This window comes from Parasteatoda tepidariorum, chromosome 3 (assembly GCF_982258835.1).
Source record: "Parasteatoda tepidariorum strain Cologne lab strain chromosome 3, Ptep-v5.0, whole genome shotgun sequence".
Classification (NCBI taxonomy): domain Eukaryota; kingdom Metazoa; phylum Arthropoda; class Arachnida; order Araneae; family Theridiidae; genus Parasteatoda; species Parasteatoda tepidariorum.
In genome coordinates, this window is record NC_141757.1 from 31,831,502 (window position 1) to 31,853,693 (window position 22,192).

The 22,192-nt window shown below is 28.8% G+C and overlaps 1 protein-coding gene across 3 annotated transcripts in view; it reads right to left on the minus strand.

Moving 5' to 3' along the window:
* LOC107448201 (cell adhesion molecule Dscam1) overlaps positions 1-22,192 on the minus strand; it is a 255,187-nt gene that overhangs the window by 142,435 nt on the left and 90,560 nt on the right. For all 3 annotated transcript variants that reach the window (XR_006225556.3, XM_071177674.2, XM_043045821.3), the window contains exons 6-8: positions 21,616-21,794; positions 17,527-17,796; positions 4,113-4,526 (exon numbers count right to left, since the gene is read on the minus strand). Coding sequence is in view for 2 of the 3 variants with exons in the window: in XM_071177674.2 (XP_071033775.2) it covers positions 4,113-4,526; positions 17,527-17,796; positions 21,616-21,794 (863 nt within the window). In the remaining variant the exon portion in view is untranslated. The remainder of the gene's footprint in view (positions 1-4,112; positions 4,527-17,526; positions 17,797-21,615; positions 21,795-22,192) is intronic.

The following is a 22,192-nucleotide window of genomic DNA, read 5'->3' on the forward strand; positions in this document are numbered from 1 at the left end:
TGAAAAGCGAGCTGAACTTGAGCTCTAAGCGTCCTGTCGGGACCCCTTTTGCCTTTAATTAGAACTTCCTCTAATCAGCTTAAAGTTGGGTCTCTACGTGTGGGACCCATGGAGGGAGGGATGGGAGAAAATTAAGTTAATTTATTATCTCCCAAACGCTGAAAAGGTCATCCTGTTTTCCTGCATAATGACGTAAAGGAAATTTAAGTTTCAATTTGCGCCATTAAAATCAGCATAAATTAGATTGAAAATATCAATTTTCTTTTTTAAACTATTTCTTTTTATTTCAATATTTCTTTCGAGAGTGATTAGAAAAGTGATTATTTCGCAAATTACTTTCCGTGTAGTGTTCTTTTTATCATGCGTGAAAACAAAACTTTGCGATTATATTTGGTTACACTGATAGAAAATGGTACTTTACAATAAAAATTGCTGTCTAGGTAGTTTTGTTTGAAGTGTTCATTAAACTACATGCACTCACACAATTTAATTTTCCAACACTCTATCGATATTGATTAAAATTTAATTAAATATTACCTCATACATTTTTATCCAATTGAAATGTGATTGTAGTAGCGCTCATTAGTAATTTTTAAGGTAAAATGTATAATGAATGTTTTAAATGGCAGAGAAGTCCACAAAAAGAAATCAAATTCTAAGAACAATGCCAGCAAAATTCCGAACCTGATTGTATTATAATTTTCCGTAATCAATGTAATGTTTTGTGATTAAAACAAACATAGAGGCAAAACAATTTGCCTTAAATTATGCCTAATTAATTTCGAGAGTTTCTTTTTCATGCATAAAAGCATTTCATATAAAGCACTGACCATTCACAAAAGAATATCTTTAACTTGTTTCGATTTTATTTCCAACGCTGAAAAGTGGTATTTCACATCGAATGTGTCGTTTTTTTTCTTCAAATTTAACATCATGACCTAATAATTTTGCATGAGATCAATTACCTGGGAGGAAAATTGCTGAGGTGACAAATAATTGGAGACTATCTGGAAACTCTCTTTTAACTCTGCTGAAATTTAGACTGTTGTTACAATTTAAAACATTCATTATACATTTCTGTTTAAAAATTACTAATGAAAGCTACCACAAGCGCATTTCAATTAGATAAAAATTTATGAGGTTATAATTGAATTTTCATCAATATCGATATCGTGTTAGAATTTGAAATTGTGTCGCTGTATATAATTTAATGAACACTTCAAACAAAACCACCTAGAAAGCAATTTGAATTCAGACTGGAGTTACAATTTCAGCTCCTGATACTAAAAATAATTTTAAAAAAGTATTTCATTCATTCAGGAGGAAAAATGAATTTTTCGCAGTATTTTAGCATTCGGCATTGTCACAAATTGAATTCGCAAAGGTTTTATCACTTATGTTTAAACAGTAACGTGATGTTTGCTAGATAAAAGATCGGCCTAATGAAAAATGAAGTTTATTCAGCATTCTTTAATAATAAATTGTTTTCTATTCATTATCTCACATAAGTTTAACGATAAACGTGGATGGCACGTGATTACAACGTTATTTAATTACTATTTCTAAAGTTACCTTAAACCATGTATTTTGTTTTGTTTATCGCTACGCATTTGAGATGAATTTATACAAAACTACTAGGGGGTAAGGCCAAAGGGTAACATGTTGGTAAGGGGGTAACATGTTGGCTGCTACTCACCACTCCCGATGATTGCTTTGCAATAGTTGTTGTTTCTTGGTCGAAAACAGTTTTTTTACTAAAGTTAACATTATTCAATTAACATATATGTAATAAAAGGAATTCTGTTTGCTCACGCTCTTACCTCCACTTCCCAAGAGCAAATATTATTATCTATTAGTATTATATTAGCAAATATTATTTAGATCTATTGGGTGAACAGAAGTAGTTCTTGTAAACAATTATTCTTTAAAATAAAATTTATATTGTTATAACATTATATTGTTTAAACAAATTTGATGAGTTCACTACCGTAATTTAATAATTTTGCTTACCAAAATAGCCTATATGCATTAAATACTATTTTTACTTGCACTTCACTGTGCATGAAGTTGATCGATAAGTTCTAAATCATTAAACAGATATCATCAACTGTAATGTATAACAGTGTATTAATGTTTTTTGCCCAACAATAATTATAATGTGGTTAATAAGATTGGACCACCTTTCTAAATAACTTTATCTTAAAATGCAGCGCAGGATTACATTATAATATTAATTAGCAAAAAAACATTTCTCTTAGTTTTAAACTCTTGAGTTGAAAACGTAATAATAGAAGTACAGGAAAATAACTTGAAATTAGGGCTACAGAAATATTTATTGAAAAACAATCCCTCTTTGACTTTATTATTTTTTATACTGGAATTTTTTGTGCCGAAACAATATGGAAATAACTGAGGAAAAGTTGGATCCTACTACGTGATTTTCAGTCCAATAAAAATGCTCGCACAACCATGGAAAACTGCGACACTGTCAGTAGATTTTTATTTATGCTAAGAAATAAATTGAAGACAGCAGAAATCGTAATAAAAAAATAATTAAGTTGTACTAAGAAGCAAAACTTTTGGCTTAAATTGCTTGATTGTGGAAACGAAACAGCATTAAGGCGACTAATATTGAATATAGTTTATCTTTATTTAGGTCAAAATGTTTTGCTGAATCTAATAGTAAATTTTTATTACCACGGGTTGGTCGCGGGAATAAAATTAAGATTAATAATAATTATTATAGTTAATCTTTAGTTTAAATCAGTAAATTTCTAAAAGTGTATTCTGATTAATTTAATAATGTAACATTGCCGGAAAAGGTAACAAATAGCTAAGAATTATTTTAGCCTTATTAATTGTGTCAGTATATGCCGTCCAGTTTTGTGTATGATTACATTGTGTTGAACAATACTTTTATATACTTTATTTTACCCCGAAAGAAGAGCAGGTATTCAGATAGCAATGACACTGTTAACTTTAAACCAGTATTTGTTTTAATGTATCCGACTGGTTTCAGCAGTTTTTTATTCTTAAATAACAATATAAGATTTAAAAAAAAACTAGTTTATTTGTTTTATTACGTGTAAGAACTTATAAAACTAGCCAAAAAATATAATTATTATTATTTTTCTTTTCATGTTTATAGGTAAAAATAAGACATTTTTTGGATGTGTAAAAAGACTGAAACACTGTAAAAGAATTTCTATCACCTAAAACAAAAAATAAAAACTTTAAGGATTTTATTTAAAAGGGCATCAATTATGTTTTGAACTGTTATCTTAAAAACAAGTGCATATACTACTGAAGTAGGAATCAATGTAGTTAAAAAAGCAATTTTTTAAAGTATCCGTACTTGTCTTTGTGAAAAAACAAGCATAAAAAATGAAATTCTACTTTTTCCTCTCCGTCTGTAGTGCTATAATCATAAACACTCATGAAAAATTTTATACAATTATTTTAAAAACAAAATGAGATATCATGTTCAAAGTGGTGCAAAATGTGAAAAAAATAAAATTTTGAGATTAATGCCTTTATAGACTTAAAATTATTAGTCTATCCTCTATTACCATCTTGCACAAAGGCTGACATAACTTTGTACATAATTAGAGTACAAACAAAAGTAAAATATTTTTTTGAAAGCTAAGAATACTGGGATTCTAAATTTAAAATATACTCAATTTCGAAAATTTTGCCAAAATAATGTTTTGGCGCTAGTCAGATACCTCAGGCACTGCATCTTTGCCCAAACTGACGATACAGTGCATCAAAATTGTATTGAATGCAATCCAGGGTAGAAAAACGATATAGCTTATCTGAGAATCGATTCGATGGAACGTGATAGGTGATCATAGATGAATTTTTTTTAAATAATTTTATATGACTTAGCAGCTTGTTTTCAATTGTTATTAGTATTTTTCTTCTACATAATGATACCATATTTTTGTATTAGATAATTTTTGACAACATAAACATTTCAAAAAAATTACATTACTTAGTGATGTGTTGATAACTCTGAAAAACTAAAGTGAATGTAATAAAATACACAATGTATAATATTATTTTAGCCATGCAAATTTTTTTTCCTAGGAGTAAATACTTTTGCATCTCACCTTTTTGCCAAACAATGCTCTTTATTGGATATCCTCCAACCGGGCAGTTGAGAACTAGGGTTTGATCTGATACGGCTGATACATTTGGAAAAGGTCTGACAAATGGTGGGCCGTATACGTTGAGTTTTGCAGCGTGCCACACAGCTCCAACATCATTGCTGACATCACAACGATACACACCACTGTCTTCCACGCGTGTGTCACTTATGTTCAAATAACTGGTCACGTGACCCTGAGCTGAAATAAAATCTCCGATTCTGATCCTGGGATTTTGAGACGAGCTGAGTTCGTGGTCATACAGTGTCCATATCACTCTTGGAACGAAGTTGCCAGCTGACACGCATTTCAAACTGACCCTCTCACCAGCGTGGACGGTTGTGTCCGGGAAAGCGGACAAAAGATATGGGGGTACATCTGCAAAATGACAAAAAAGTATTTATAATTTTACTGCTATTGCTTTCTGATATTGCTATTACTTCTATAATTGCTTAATATAGGTATCGTTACGAAGTAAAACAATTAAAACATTCCCGAAACAGCCAATTGTTGATTAAGATTATGGTTCGACAATTTTGACACCAACACCATGATGGTAACAATATAGTCAGAATTGCACACTAGCAGTCTTTATTTCACGTAAAAATTGAAACCAACGAATCTCAAGCTGGGTAGAATCAGAAGTGAGAATCCCGGTCGAACACTGACAACTCAATGCCTTACGAATGTGCCATCGATATACCATAAGAAAACAAATACAAAATATTTATGTCGTGTGCACCATAATCATCGTCATTTAACTTTGGATGACCAGACTAAACCATGTGGGGACATTTAGTGACCCCATATTAAAATTTAACATTTTAATTCAATATTTTTTTTATCATGAAATGAATCAAGAATATGAGAAATATTAAATGTTAGAAAAATATTAAATATTAGAAACTATAAAAATATTAAAAGCGCTACAATTTTTTGAAAATGAAATATTCACTCAAAATTAGCGTTAGGGTCACTTAATGACTTCACTTGGACATCCGAGTGTTAAAGTCTATTTTTAAGATTCTCGTAAAAAACAAAATTGTAAGAACAAATATTGTCATTTTTTAACTGGGGAAAAAAGGAGTAAACGTTATCGAAATATGGCTATTTTCTTTCTAGGTAATCAGTGTAAAAAAAAAGTTAGGGAAATCGTATTTTGAAACCAAGTGTTTCATATCACAACTCTTTAATTCAATGACACAATTAAACATTTTTTTAATACTCTTAATTTACGATTAAAATATGCATTAAAAACGTGTAATTCCTCCTGAAATCAATTTAATGCTACACAAAAAATTAATGAGGCATTTTATTCAAAACACCAAACTACTTTGAAAAAATAAAAAAATAATAAGTATCGGTGATGTGAAAATCGAGACTTTACAAAGGAAACCTAGTTTAGCAGCTACTTCAGCTATTTTTAATTAAGGTTTTTAAGCCTCGCATCATAAATTTGAAACTTGTAGTTTCAGGAGCTTTTATAAAAAATAAAAAAAAATATTCTTGTAATTATTTTGAAAGATTCTCATTAAAAAAGAGTTCAAGTACTTATTAAAAATAAGTTGTGCAATGTGATAAATCTAGAAAAAAATGTTTTGCTTATAATAGCTTTTCGCCATCATGTTTAAACATCTCTTGAGAGAGTTTCAACTACTTGAACAAGAAGTAGATCTTCTATACATTATATCGATTAAATTTATTATCAATGAAGAATATTTCACATATTACAGACAGTTTATGTGGGTAGTTATTGATTTTTTTTTCAGCTAAGAACACCTTCTCTGACCTACAATATCATTTATTGTACTGTCTTTCTCACTATCAAATATCAATTAAAAACTTTTAGTTTTTATTCTCTATTTTAATCACATTTTTAGTCTGATGAAAATAGCTCCGATTTTGTAGTTTAAAAGCATTTCGCAAGGCCTTAAATGCTTTTGTCATAATGTTGTTTTGAATTATTCATAAAAGATGTTTTGTTCTACCATAATTTATGCTTTTTTTTGATCGAGTTGATTTATGTTGGTTTTCATATCATTAAAATGTAATAATAACTTGGGAAAACTGAGAATTTTTGGCACTTCCTTCTTTTTGCTTTCAAAATGGTTTTAAGACAGTCAAAGCTGCTCGTGACACTTGTGTTGTTGGGGAGGGAGCCATAGCTGAAAGAACGGGTGTCCCGATTTTTAAAATTGAAATTTAACCTCATAGACGCCTCTTGTTTTGAATCTGTAATTAAGTTTGATGAAGAGTAACTATTTACGCAAAAATTAGTAACAAACAGCGGAGAATTGGCAGAGAAAATCAAATATTCCCACGCTTTAAACATTTTAAGAGTAAAAAAAAATGGTGCTAACTTAGTTACTAAACTAATACTTATCTTTTTGTTTTGTTCATAATTACATTATTACATTTTAATTACATGTAATTACATATTACATATTTACATATTTATATTATATTATTGTAATTATGTATTTATAATTACATACTGTATTAAAAAATTATAAAAAAAATAGTAATAAATTGTGAGCAAATCGTAATGTATTGATTAATAGAAAAAATGACATTTTTATTAAATCCTCCACGTAAATCTTTTTAATCCAATGTTCACATATTGAAATTAGTGGGTATGGTCTTTTTTACTTTTACTAAGCTTATATTACGCTTTTCTAATTAGTCAAATTAAAGATTATTTTTTCAATAGAAATTTCTTCCAAAAATATTATATTTCTTGGGAATTTACTTAATTTTTGACTGAATTACATTTTATATATAATTCAATATTTATATTACATTTTATTTAGAGTTATCATTTCATAAAAATAATCTCAAAAAAATATTATTTATATTTAATAATTAAAGCAATGTTTCTAGATATTAAATTAATATTAACTGAAATATACTTCTCTTAAAGTAAAGTGTAATAAATAGCTTTCATGAATTACTTTGCAGAAAAGTTGTTTAATTTTATTACACTTTGTTATATTACGAACATTAAAAGCGAACATTATATTTTTTACTACTAATAACTAGTTTAAACAATTCGTTATTGTTAACGTTAATAACTCCTATTTTATGTGATACATTATTAGTTAACACCAACAATTAATTAAAAGATACGTCTTATGTGTTGCATATTTCCTGTTACAAATGCAATGAATAGTTTTCATGAGTTACTTCGCAGAGAAACTTCAGAATTTTACAACACATAGTTAAAATACAAACATTGAAAACTAAATACATTTTAAGCGACTTTTAATGAAAATAAAAAATTCATTATTGTTTCGGATTTAATTTACGTCTTAGGGGATACATGATTAGTTAATAAGCATAATAAATAAAAATATACGTCTTACGATCCTGTTACAAACACAACAAATAGTTTTTATAAATTATTTTGGAAAGAAACTGCAAAGCCTTACAAATAAATGGTGGTAACATACATTTAGTTATACTTAAAGTAGTATAAATTGAATATAATTTTTTAAACTACCTGTAACTAATGTAAAAATTCATTATGTTTAAAGTTACTAAGTTGGTTTTTTTCCTTAATATGATCCCTATTGCTCCAAATTGCGAAAATATAATTTTCACAATGCAGTTTCAAGGCTTTATAATTTTTCACAATAATTTAAAATAAAATTAGTTTGTGATTGCTCAACAATATTTACTAAAATGCACCTTTTTTATCACTTAAATAAATATGTACTTTATATATTTTTAATGTTTTTTGAATGAAAGAAAAAGATAGTTTTTATTATTACAATACGCGAATTTATCGAATAAAATTTATCAAAATTTAACTATTCTTCCTCATGAAATGAATAACAATAAAAAAAACAGTAAATAAGTTTACATTATTAAAACGTTTTTGTGTTGCAGAGAACAGTAATAATAAAAAATAATTTCATGAAATCTGAGATTAAATGTTAATGCATTAAATTTATTTTTCATTTCTGCTAAAAATATAAATTATATATTGTAACATTGAAATAAAAATCAGAATAAATATACCATATGTTTTTACACTTTTATAGATAGATTTAAATAAAAGGAAAAAAAAAATCCTTCCTGTCATATTGAAAGTTTTTATTTCATTAAATGCCTCAGAGAGCAAAATAAAATAAATACTTGTTTCATTTATCACCGCAAATATCTAATTTTAATCGGGTATGTTAAAAGAAAAAAATATTCAATTTCTTTCCTTTCGTAATGATGTGAACTTCACCAAACATCATATTTTTCTTGTGAAAGTATGAATAGATTATTTATTAATCCTTTTTGAAATTTATTTCATTTTTTTCCTCGCAACTCATTCTTCATATTTAGTTTTAAGCTTGTGAATTATAAATCAAAAAAAAAAATATTTTTGAAAGTAAAACTGAAGGTATATTGAGATGAAGTACATAAGTTTTAAATATACACATTCTGTATATTTGAAGTAACAAATAAAACTGAATCAAATTAGAATATTTTCCGATTGCAAGTTAGACTTTAGATCAGAAAAAAGATGAGAACTCTCTCAACGTCACGTGAGTTAGGATATAAGGACAAATCTATGTGCTGCTGGTTGTTTACCGACATAGAATGTGATTGAATCTAGTTCTATTTTTATTTAATGCGTTAGTTTTTAACAAGGCTGAACTTGATTATAACCGTTTCCCATTTATAAACTGACGGAATATCTCTACTGTAGTGATTTAAGAGACCCTAGCTATCCAACGAAAACAAAATTATTGTTTGCATTTGCGGATATATTAGAAATCCACATTAAGAAACGTTCTAGTTGCCTTGGCCACAAAAGAGTAAGAGAAACCATATTTTGCATATTACTAATAGGTAAATTTAGTGTTATGAGTGAAAGTGGTTTTGTTGCAATTCGGGGACGTCCTGTCGTATGTGTTGGGGATGTCCTGTCCAGTTTGAATATTATGGGTCAATATTAAGGGCAGACGTGTTGTAATGCAGAATATTGACTTCGAATTTCCTCATTTTAACGCTATTCAGCACACTATTTTATAAATATATATACATACATAGCAAGAAATAGGGCCAAATTGTGGGCCCCCTGTAAGGCCTATGATTATACGACAGGCCCTGTTAGGCCTATAAAGATCATGCGTCTAGACCATGTAGTAAATATTTATTATTATAAGTATCATTAACAGTCTTGGAAGAGTAAACTAGATCTTAAGAGAGTAGAGAACGGTTATGAGCCTTAGAAATTATTCAATACAATATAATAATCATTTTTAAATAAAACAGTAACTGTTTGTATTGAACTATTTTGAACTACTCTTTAAGTTTTCACTGTGAATAGTTCTTAGAACAGAGAAGTATAGATTCATACTTAATAAATAAGAACATCAGTAACGTTAGAAAATATTAAAATTTGCAGGTCTAATTTTTTCTAGGATATTTTAGAGCTTAAATTGAAAGTTGCAATTTTTGAGCGTGATAAATTAGATTTTGAAGTAACTCAAAAATAATTCCTTTCCCATAAATTAGGTTAATAGATATATCCAGAAATCCAGTCAGCTTCAACTATTAATTATATAGAGGATGTTAATTACCTTACAGAAATGACATTGCTCACGCGACAATCCATTCTAGCATAATGGGACACCATTTTATGTAAAAAGTAAATTACTGATTTAAACTGTACAAAATCACGTATGAAATTACGTTATAAAGTGCAAGAACTTAAGGTGCATCATCCGTAAAATCCATTTTACCCGAAAATCTATCTTTACAAAAAAATATTAATTTTTGCAGTAGTACTTTTTTAACTAGCAAAAAACAATGATTTTTTGATAGTTATTATAGTAAAATTTACGATATATCAGATTTTTTGTTATGTAATATGTTCTGGTAAAAAGTAAATTACTAATCTAAACTGTACAAAATCACGAATGAAATTACGGTATAAAGTGCAGGAAATTAGGGTGCATCCTCCGTGAAATTCATTTTACTCGAAGATCTATCTTTACCACAAAATATTAATTTCTGAAGTAATATTTATTTAACTAGAGAAAAACAATAATTTTACGATAATTGTTATAGTAAAAATTACGGTATATCAGATTTTTTTTATTTCGTAATATGTTCTGGTAAAAATGGGTTTGATGGTTGATTTGATCAGGAATTTTTTACAGTGTAGTTCATACTTGGTTTTTAATGATATGATTAAAAGCGTAGTTAACCCAGTTATACAATCGTGGGAAGTATTCTTCCCATTAAATTCATCAGCATATTATATTTTCCACAGATTATTTTTTGTGGCGGTTTTTGATAACTTCAGAAAAGGAAAAAACACTTATGCGTAGGGTTTTGCTTACATAAATGTTAATGTGTGTAACAGTTAAGGGCAGCGTGGGACTTAAAAAAGAGACTGATACAGGAAAGTTATTTTTTTTTCTTGGGGGATGCGCTTTCGTTCATTTGTTCATGTTTAAGGCCAATTCTCTTCACAGTTGGTAAAATTTATAAAAATCTTCACTCATTTTCCCACCAGAAGAAATCTCTTAAAAGTCAAATTTGTTTTTGAAATTGAATATCATTTTATTATCAATTTCAATCACCAAAAATCATTACATCATATCTAGAAAAAAGGGCTTTATAGAATTGATTAAGTTAGAGTTGATAAATTGAATTCAATCCTAATATTCTCTCACTTAGTTTAATTCTTTCATTCAAGTCATTAAAATAGTAGTCAGTGTGATTTATTTATTTATAATTAAGTTATTTTTTTTTCATTGTTTCCTCTGTGCTGCTTGAATTGTTCTCGTTTGATGTTTTAATCATGAATTTCTTATATCATCTATAAAATTTGGTATTTGCCGTTGTGATTTCTATCATACGAAAATTCTTTTTCTCATAAGCTCTATTTTTGGATTTTTGAGGAAAATAAATTTGTAAGTTGTAATATTTTTCCAGTTCATTAAGATCATTTTATTTTACTGTTTTGATAGTTTTAATGATTTTTACTACGTTTAGTATGCTGATTTCAAATATGAAGCAAACATTGAGTTCAAAATTTATAGTGAAAGCTTTTTTTTTACAGTGAAAAGTTAAATCTAACGAAAAAGATTTCGAATAATCGATAACAAAAACTTTTTAATTTTCTGTTTGAAAATTTCTGAATTCTTTTTAAATTTTTTTCAAATTGTTTCAAAGCTTGCAGAGGAAAAGCTCATCCTTAAAATATCATACCAAATAGTTTCAGTCAAAAAACACAAGCTTCTAAAATTTTGCTTGTCTCAAAATTAATGGCGATGAATCTTTAAAATCGAAGATGATAGAGAAAGAGAGTTTACTTATTTTAAAGTAAAAATAAGTTCAAAAATTCATGCATATTTGCGTCGCTCTCTGTTATTTTTTGTTCATAATAAACAAGATTTAAGAATTTTAAAAAAAAATTCTCGTTTTAAATATCTTCAGAAGTTCTAAAAATTATAACGTTTTTTAACAAGAAAATACTTTACATTGTTTTCTTTAAAATAGCATTTATAATAACAGTATAAAAGATTATTTTATAAAATTATAAGAAAAATCTTATAGAGACATATTTTTAAATTTTGTATATTTATACAAATATATTTATGCATTATACATTATGCTTAATCCTGTACAAAAGACTAAATATCAAAAAGGAACTATTTTGAATAACATAAAAATACTTAGTAAAATATTTCATATTTTACACTCCTTTTTTTAGTAAAAAAGAGGATTTACCTATGCACACTCTAAGCATTCTTTGGCAATTACGCTTGCTTATTAAATTATAAGAGAAGAGTTTTTCTCAAAAGTATTTTGTTTTTGTTCACTTTGATGAGTTTGTTTATTACTATTTTTAAGCACTTTCTGAAGATCATTTATTTATTTAGATAAAAGAGAAAGGCAAAATTAAAAATAATTAATTTGTTCTTAAAATCTAAAAAAAATAGTTCTGTTGTAATAATTTAATTACAATAAAGAACAATGAAATTTGGAATTTTTCCTCGAATTCGTTAATTTTGCGCACCTTTTTTAAAAACTTAAAATATTCTAGGAAAGTTAAAAGATTTGTAACTTAAAAAAACTTTGTAGCGACGAAACTATAAAAAGAAATATTTCAGGTTTTTATTGATTTTCAAACCGCATTTATGTTTGGAGCAGGAAATCAATAATCCGTTAATCTATTACAGAGTAATATAGATATACTGTTAACATTCATTTACGGATTTAATGTTTTTGAAAAAAATTTTAATTTAAGTAAAAGAGGTTTAACGTCATTTTTTTTACAAATTGGTCAGATTTTTATTAGTCAATTTAAACTATCCAAATGAATAAAATTATATATGCAGATATACTGTTGTATAGATATACTATTATATAGATATACTGTTAACACTCATTTAGGAGTTTAATGTCTTTGAAAGAAAAATTAAACTTAAATGAAAAAAAGGTAAAATGGCAATTTTCTTACAAACGCATCAGTTTTTTATTACTCAGTTCAAATTTACAAAATGATTAAAATTGTATATATATATAGATGTATTGTTATATAGATGTACTGTTATATAGATATACTGTTAATATTCACTTAGAAGTTTAATGTTATTGAAGCTAAACTTAAATTAAAACGATACAATGTCAAATATTTGACAAACTGTTCAGTTTTTTATTTTAAGAAGACAAAGAAACTCCTGGATAAATACCCCCAGAGGTATGATTTGTCATGAGAACATGGAGGACTTTATGACCTGTCAGATTTAACATGCATCAGTCACCATTTACTACACGGGAGTCTTAGGCTGGCGAGGATCGATTACATGACCTCTTGGACCTGGGCCTAGTGCCCTACCAACCAGGTCATTGTGTATGTCAGTGTATCAGTGCTTACGATATGATTTGAGTATTGACTCTACGGTTATTGAAACTCCAAGACTACGATTTGGATCCGCAATCTTGTAATTTTGAATCCAATTCAGAAGATAAAAGGAATAGCAGGATAAAAAAAATTTAAAAATAATATAAAATAAAAAATTTTGAAACAAATTAACCTTCGATCGAGACTTTTTTGGGAATTAACCAATGCTTGCGTTGCAGGGTGAGGAGCGCAGCGAAAATCTCCAATGGTTAGTCTGACGGCATTTGGATTCTAACCCATGATTCGTTTTTTATATGTATTTCACGTCAGCACTGAGGTCATTGCTAGCAAGGAGAAGAATTTGATTCGAGTATCCATCGCTGGGATTTGAACCTAAGTCATCTCCAGATGAGAATGAATTATTTGACATCTTACAAAAGACAACTCTGAATACATTCCTAAGTATATAGAGTAAATATTTCTTTTATGAAAGGCCATTGAAAAAAAATTCAGAAAAATTACATAACTAAGAATACCTTACGAAGAATTATCACTTTTATCATTGCAGTAGTTATGATTTTATCATTATAGTTCAATCACTTGTCATTACAAAAATATCAAGAATGAGCGATCCACCCAAGAAAATTAGGCGCCACTACAAACACATCGTCACCACAAAAATTCTGGCGGAAAAAAAAATCGGTACCAAGATGTTTAGGGTGTTAAGTAGGTGCATGGTGTCAATCGTGGGTAGTGATACAAATATAATTTAATTCTTATTAAAGTAATTATTATTTATTCATCGCAATTTCATCATTTCCCAAATTACAATTTCATTATTCTAGTTTAATCATTTCTCAAATTATAATTTCATCATTGCAATTAAATCATTTCTCAAATTGCAATTTCATCATTGTAGTTTAGTCATTTCTCAAATTATAATTTCATCCTTGTAATTAAATCATTTCTCAAATTACAATTTCATCATTGTAGTTTAATCATTTCACAAATTATAATTTCATCATTGTAATTAAATCATTTCCCAAATTACAATTTCATCATTGCAGTTTAATCATTGCTCAAATTATAATTTCATCATTGTAATTAAATCATTTCTCAAATTACAATTTCATCATTGTAGTTTAAACATTTCTCAAATAATAATTTCATCCTTGTAGTTTAAGCATTTCACAAATTATAATTTCATCATTGTAATTTAATTATTTCGCATTAAAATTAAAATTTCATCATTGTAATTTAATTATTTCACACTAAAATTGTGATTTGATCAATATAATATTATCATTTATCTTTAAAATAATGGTTTAATATACCAAGAAATATGTTGTATTTCTTAACATGATGTAATTAAAATAATGAACATTTAAACGATTTTACCGGTCATAAAAATAATACTTTGACGTATCAAGTTCTTATTAAGTTTAGAACTATTAAAATAATTATCATAATAAATGATATTTTTACTCAAATTAGTTATTTCATTAGTTTTAGTAGTTTCTACATTGAAAAATTATTTATACTTCTTTCCTATACTTGGCCTCAATAAATAGTATTACTATTATTTTTTGGTAGTTAACAGTATTGATTTCATATATAGTATTTAAAATAGTTGGTACCGATAATTCCATTTGATACTAGGAAAGTATCGATACTGCCCACTGGTATCGATACTTTCCTTTGATGGATTCAAAAAATTATATCCTTGTCCTTATAATAATACAGCGGTAAAAATTAATTTTTAAAAAAATTCTTTTAATTTAGCTATAACTTCGAAGAATAGGTTTCTAATCTTCTTTCCTTTAGTAAAGAATATCTAAATATTTACTTCTTTGCAAACAAAAGAAGTCGATTTCAATCTTTCATTAAACTTTTTTATATTTTAATTCTAAATGCAATGATTAACTTTATTCAAGTTCATTCGCAGGGTTTCTTTTTCTTTTCACTCTTACTTGAAAATGAAAAACATGAAAATGTCTACGAGACAAAGTAAACATAGTCTAGACAAACTTTCAATGAATTTCAGAAGAAGAAATTTTTAAACCAAACCAATGTAAACCCAATTAGTTAAGTTTAAAAAAATGTGCACAAAACTTTGCGTGCTTGAAATTGTATTTATTTTTTCAAGTTAACCTGCCACAGACGTTAGGAATCAAATTTAACTGGTGTTTTAATCAATGAATATGATACAACATTTCAAGCGAAATAGGCAATCAAACAAATGCTTCTCTGCAGTAATAAGAACTGTAAAAAATACACTAGTCATTAAAGGAAAATAATTTGAAAGATACATAATTACTATCTAATTAGTGGATTAAATACAGCCAAATTTTCAAGCAAGTCAGTTTTCTAACTTTAGGAGAAACTATCACTGATAAAACGTTGATAACTGATCGTTTAATAGATATGAATTTTTGAATTGGAATTGTGACAAATATTTTAATATTTATATAAATCACGATTTTTTTAAAATTTTGTTTACGCACTATTATTTTATTGATCAAAAATTTTTTAGATTGGTTGAAAAATTTGGTAGACATAAATTGCTATTAATACCGCAGTTTTAAATTTGTTGACTAATTCTTAGATTGAATAAAGTAATTGCTTTGACTGTATTAAATCCAACTACTAATTGCTATTTAAGTGGATTTAATACAGCCGAAATTTCAAACAAATCGGTTTTTAAACTTTAAGCAAAACTATCACTGATAAAGCTTCAGTTAATAAATATAAATATTTGTATTTGAAATGTGATAATTATTTTAGTAATTTTCTCTATCCCAATTATTTTTTTTAGTTTATGCACCGTTATTCTCTTAATAAAAATTTATAGAATGGTTGAAGAATTCAGGATTAAATTGCTTTGAACACCCCATTTTTGAATTAGCTGACTAATTCTTAGATTGAATAACGATAAAACAAATGTTCTATCACTCAATTCAATTACATATCTGTATCAACTAGCCAAAACTTTAATATTTTTTAGGCTTTTATTAAAATTAGGAAAGTTTTCTAGATTCCTTTTTTGTTCTGAGAATTTGTGAATCAAATATAGTTTGGTCTAAGAAAACATTGTATGTTTTTTTCCCTTAAATGTTTCATAATTTCAAATTGAAAGCTTAAAATACTATTTGAAATGCAGGAAAAAATAAAAAATAGCTACACCCTATGCTTGGCGCCCCTTTCTAACTACCGAAGAATATACTACGCAATCTTATAAAGTTAAGCTACTGAAATAATCTCACTACCGAGTCAGACGTAAACTTTAAATGTAAACTTTGAATCGCTCTCCTACCCAAACTATGGGGACTATATTTCTCAGATTGCGGCTACCCCCTAAGTTTCGTGAGTCAGAAATCCTAATCCGTTGTAAAAAAGGTATGTTTATTTAGCGAAAGTACGTTTTTGTGGCAAATTTCGTAACTTAAAATAGCACCTGCACTACATAATTAGCATATTTGAGGTCACCCCCTCGAGTCATTAAGATGGAGACCTAGAACGTGAAGATCTGATCATTAGATTAAAAGATTTTCAGATTGGTCCATTTTTTTCCTCACTAAACAATCATTTATTAAAAAAATTTAAAAAAAAAACATTTCTCCTTTTGCAGACATATATTTTAAACATAATAGACTGCTTTTTAGAATCTTCATTTCGAAAACATTCGTTTATGAAAATCAAATCGTTGCCTTCCAAATAATCAGTCAACTAAAAGTTATTATTGTTTTCAATAACTACAAGAATTAAAATAAAGTAACATATCTTCTCTTATTCAGAAATATTTTTTTTCTAATACATAAATTTTTAAAATACGGTAAGCATTAGACTGCCATTAGCATATGAAAACCCTTTAAGGTTATAAATCGTTAATGAAAATGAAGTTTTTAAGGTAATTATTATTGTGAGACTGGAGCCATGGTGGCTCACCTGATAGAGCACTCGCTTTCCATTGAGGGGTCCCAGGATCGAATCCCAGCGATGGTTGGTAGATGAGAATTCCACACCCGGCTTGCACCGGCAGCAGTGCTGACGTAAAATATCCTCAGTGGTAAACGGATCATGGGTGAGAGTCCCTTGCCGTCAGACTAACCGTGGGAGGTTCATGTTGTCCTCCTCTCCATGTAACGCAAATGTGGGTTAGTTTCCTCAAAGTGTCCTCCACGGAGGCAAATTTCTCCCAATACTTGATCCAGGAATTCCTTCTTCCTCTGGATTGGGATCAAAATTACAAGGTAGCGACGTTGAAAATTAATAGTCATAAACTTAAAATTGGATCGATTGGTCAACGGCAGTTATAAAATAAAATGCTATTGCGAAACAAACTTTCCAATCTTTTATACTTTATTTAGTTAAATGCCCTGTACTCAACTGGAAATCTGCTTCAAAAATCCTGACTAAGAACAGCCTTACTTAATATTTTTTAAGAATGACGAAAGGGTTAAAAATAAAATCTTATTAGTGCCTGATTCATTCAAAGCAAAAATATATGTAATTTTATCATACCTCCGATTTTGATTTGTGCTGTTCCTTGAGCTCCGTCCACGTCATTGTAAGCGAAACACTGATACATGCCTTTATCTTCTCTCCTCACAGACGTTATGTGTAGAACATCTCTCGTTAACAATTGGACTCTCGAGTTGGCAACCAAGTGTCTCTGGTCTTTCCGCCATGCAATTGTATGCACTGGGTGGCCACTCACCGAACAGTTCAAGACAGCAGTTTCACCTATATTCAGTGTTTGGTGCTCTGGTATGATTGTAACACGAAGCGGTGCTGCATTTAGAAAGAAAAGTACCCATTAGTGTGTATTTCTAAACCTATTGGAGTGAATCATTTTATAAATAAACATTTCAATTTGAAACTCTTGCATGTTTATGTGTGATAATTATTTAATCAGTGATCTGACCTGATCTTGAAATTCATGTAATCTCCAAATGGCACCCTCTTTGTGCAATTTAAAAAGAAAAGATGTAGTTTGAAATGTTCTTAGACTGTTTTTTATCGAGTTGTTTTCAACGCTGAAAATTTTAAAATAAAATTTTTAATATCACGTCGGTAAACGTTTTATTCTAGTCACAGCTCGATATGCGCGTTTAAGAAAAAGGACACAGCTCGAGATGCGTGTTTAAGAAAATTGACGCAATTTGAAATTAGCTTTTTCAATGCTCAACTCGAATTTAACTCTTAAACGAGTAAGTTTTTTCTTAGTTTTTCTTACTTTTTCAGCACTTAGTATAATCATTATGAGACCAAATCCTGGAATACCGGGTTGGGGTGTTCAATTTTCTTAAACATCTTTGTACAATTTCTTTGATATGCATTTCGAGTTTCGTAATTTTGCTTTGGAGGTGTGTCCACTTTCTGAAACATGCATTTCGAGATGTGTCCATACTCCTGAACACGCACTTTAAGTTGGATCCAGTGTCTTAAAAGCGTATTTCGAACTTTTTCAAGAATAAAAAGCTCGCAGACGAGATATTCTTGTTTGTTCTAAAAAAAAATTTCTGAAATTTTTTTATAAATTATTTATTTTAATGATTTACAAAATTTGCTTGCTCCATATCTAATTAACAGGTGCTTAAATTTTATTTGTAAACTTTGCATTAAAAAATGTCACACTATATACTAATATTTTCTTTTAATATTAAACTGGACCTTATGTAAGTACTCTTTAAACCCAATTCTCAATGAATAATGTTCTTTTTTTTGTAAAGTACGAGACGTAAATTATGAGATAACGACTAGATTACGTCTCGTACAATGCAGATGAGCTAATATTTTTCAATCTGTAAGTATTTAAAACAATTTTAATCACCTCAAATTTTGGTGATAGAGAGGGGTGGCTAACTTCCTATTGTTGCTAAGAAACATCCATCAAATAGGTTTGCCATAATTTTGCTCTCCGAGACGTTTTCCACCGACATGCTAGGCTTAGCAGAAGCCAATAGCAAAGTAACAGTATGGGATGGATGATGATTGTTCTGCGCTAAAATTATCTCACAATGTCTTTCAAATCAGAGTAGTTAAAATTTCGGCTAGACTGAATTAAGGCTGAATTTTTCGTTAGAATATGAATTAAAATAATATGATATAGTTTTCCCACGTGAAAATCACGATTTCTTTGGTCATCATCCGCTTAAATTTTTAAACAAATTACTTTATTATTTTTTATTTGCTGTTATTATTTTTTATACTTAATCTAAAGAAATTTGACTTTATTCTCTACCGTATTTCGTGCTCTGAACCGTAGGAGGCAATATTTGTAGAAGTTGTTTCAACTTCCGGTAGAAGTTGTGGTGGAAGCTGTTCTGTTTTTGGAGGTACTGAAGTACTGATTTGTTATCTGAATTTAAGATGCTTAAATTCCTTAAAGACTCATCACACCGAATTCAATGAAGAGAATGCGTTAAAGAGAACAAAACTGGAAAAAAGGCCACGTTCTGCTATGACATCGAATGAGAGCAGCAAGACTTTGAGTAGGATTTTTTTTAAGATAGATGGAGAACAGAGATGTCCAAATCAGAGGTTAAACTTTTTGACCTGAGCCAAATAAATAACTTAATTGACGTAATTTTGTGGTTGGGAATAGCCACCACAAAATAATCTAATCGGAATCCTTCTACGATTCCAACATTCCAACCAGATGATTCTTATTCCAATTCCAATAGAAACGTGTTTCTAATCGTTACTACTGGTAAATGATTGATCGTTGCTGAATTTTCATTGGGCAGAAAAGTGAAGTTTGACGTCAGCTTACATATCTCTATATTATATCAGGGCTAAAGAGAATGGAAGGGCTAGTTCACTCCGCTCTTAGAGCTGAAGCTATGATTTCCCTCCTCATGACGTCACTTTGTCTACAGATCTCGGAGATCGCAAGCGAAGATATTATGATAACTTTGCATCTTTTTCTTTGTAAAAATCTTTACAAAGAGAACTGGCTTCAACTGTTTTCTGGTTATTAGCTTTCAAACTTTACGTAATTAACACATTATTTCCGTTCATAAACATAGTTCAAAAAAACCTTCTTGGCCATTATATTAAAAAAAAATACCATTTTAAACTTATAAAAATATTTTACTAGTTGGCGAAAATGACACTATAAATACTTTATTTAAAAAAGTTCAGTTTTAACTTTAATTATTAAGAAAAATGAAAGCATATATCGACACTTTTTTATCTACATATTCTTTTATAACAATAAGTTGAGTTAAATTTAGAATCCCTGATTTTAAAAATATGTCATTAATTTGTTCATACTTAATCATTAGGAAACATCAACCTTAAACGCTAATTACTGAAACAAAATTATAATTTAGGCTCATAATGACATTAGAAATTTTACAATTGCTTATAGATATTTAAATTTACGATGATATAATTTATAGATATTTAAATTTAAGAGAATATAATTTTTTAAAAAATCATAAATATTTAGAATAACTACATTAATAATATGTTATGAAATTGGGAGAATTTCAACTATATACTATATATTTTATTTATTCTTTTTATTTACATTTTAATATTCTTTGACTTTATCATTTTTTTTAATTTTTTTCACCCACCTTTCTTTTTGAAGTTACGAGGCTGTTTCTATTTAGATAATGAATTTTTATAAAAGTTCTTAGCGATAGAATAAACGTATTGCTGTTTTATATTAACTGTGTCATTTTGGAATCCATTCTTTACATAGTTGTTCATTTAATTTGGGGAACACGCGGAAAATTATATTTTTTCCTTTTGTTTTTCTATCAGAAATTTTGCAAGTTGCAATCGCGCAAACTGGCATTACGATAATAGTTTTAAATGTTTGTAAATTCACTGCAAAAACTGAGGAAAGTCATTATAGAAAAAACAAATGTCTTAGTTAGAGCTATTAAGGCCGAACACTCCGTTCCTGAAGTAAAAGTGCGAACTTTGCGTTAGAGAAAAACTGAGGATTGGCGCGGCGAGAGTTTCTACAAAGGAGTGAACCAGTCCTTCTATTCTCTTTAGCCCTGATATTATATGCTATAAGCAGATTATATGAAAGAGCTTAAAAACCTGACCGATGGACGGACATAAAGGTTTAGGAGGCACCATGAATTCTATTGAACGCCTTGTGTTCTTGGTACTGTAATATCACAGATTATACAGTCTTGCGACGACTGTATTCAAGAATTTTGAATTGTGTACAGTTCCATCTGTTGAATGTAACTTACAAAATTTCTATATAAACTTTTTACAGCTTTCGAAATGAAAACACCGTTTGTTTCATTAATGTATATATATATTTTTTGTTTCTGCGTTTTTTTTTTTTTTTAATTAGTCAGTTCTCCTCTGTTTGGCATCCTGTGTTTACTGCTATGTTTTCTTTCCGGTTTGCCTCTTATTTTAGTTCTTTTTGAAACTCATTGAAATGTCTCATGAAACATAACATTAAAGTAAATTGTTTTTCAAATTTAAATAAAAAGAACTATTTATCGTAAATTTAACACATGGTTGGAAACACACCTCAGCTATGATTGGTGCAAAAAAGTAATATACGCACATAAATTTGAGAGAAAAACAATTGCATTTGTTAAGCGAAAGTGGCAATTACAAGCTTACCAGTTACAATAAGTACTGTATCGGTTCTTTTGCTGTCACCGATACCGTTTGAGATAATGCACTGGTACTTCCCGCCATCGGAGAGTCTCACGTTGCTTATTTGCAACGTTCCAGACGTGATTTTCGTTCTTTGATCTGCCATAACGGGAAATAGGCCATTTGGTGTTTCTTTCAGCCATCTAAGGAAAACAAATATTAAAATAATATAGATTTCGAAACAGCATTTTGTCAGCTTCGTTATAAATGTCTTATTTTATTTTATAGCCGTCGTTGAACAACCGACACAATTTTTTGGGTTTACGACTACTAATGTTCAACTCCGTAGGCTTGTAATTTTGAACCCAATCCAGAAGACAAGGGAACTCCTGGATCAAATAATGGGAGAAATTTGCCTCATGGAGGACTTTTTTAAATGAAAGTAATCCGCATTTGTGTTACATGTAGAGGAAAACCGCGAAAACCACCCACGGTTAGCCTGATGGAAAGGGGACTCTCACCCATGATACGTCAATCACTGATGATATTTTGCGTCAGCACTGTGGTCGGTGTAAGCCATATGTAGAATTCGTACCGACGA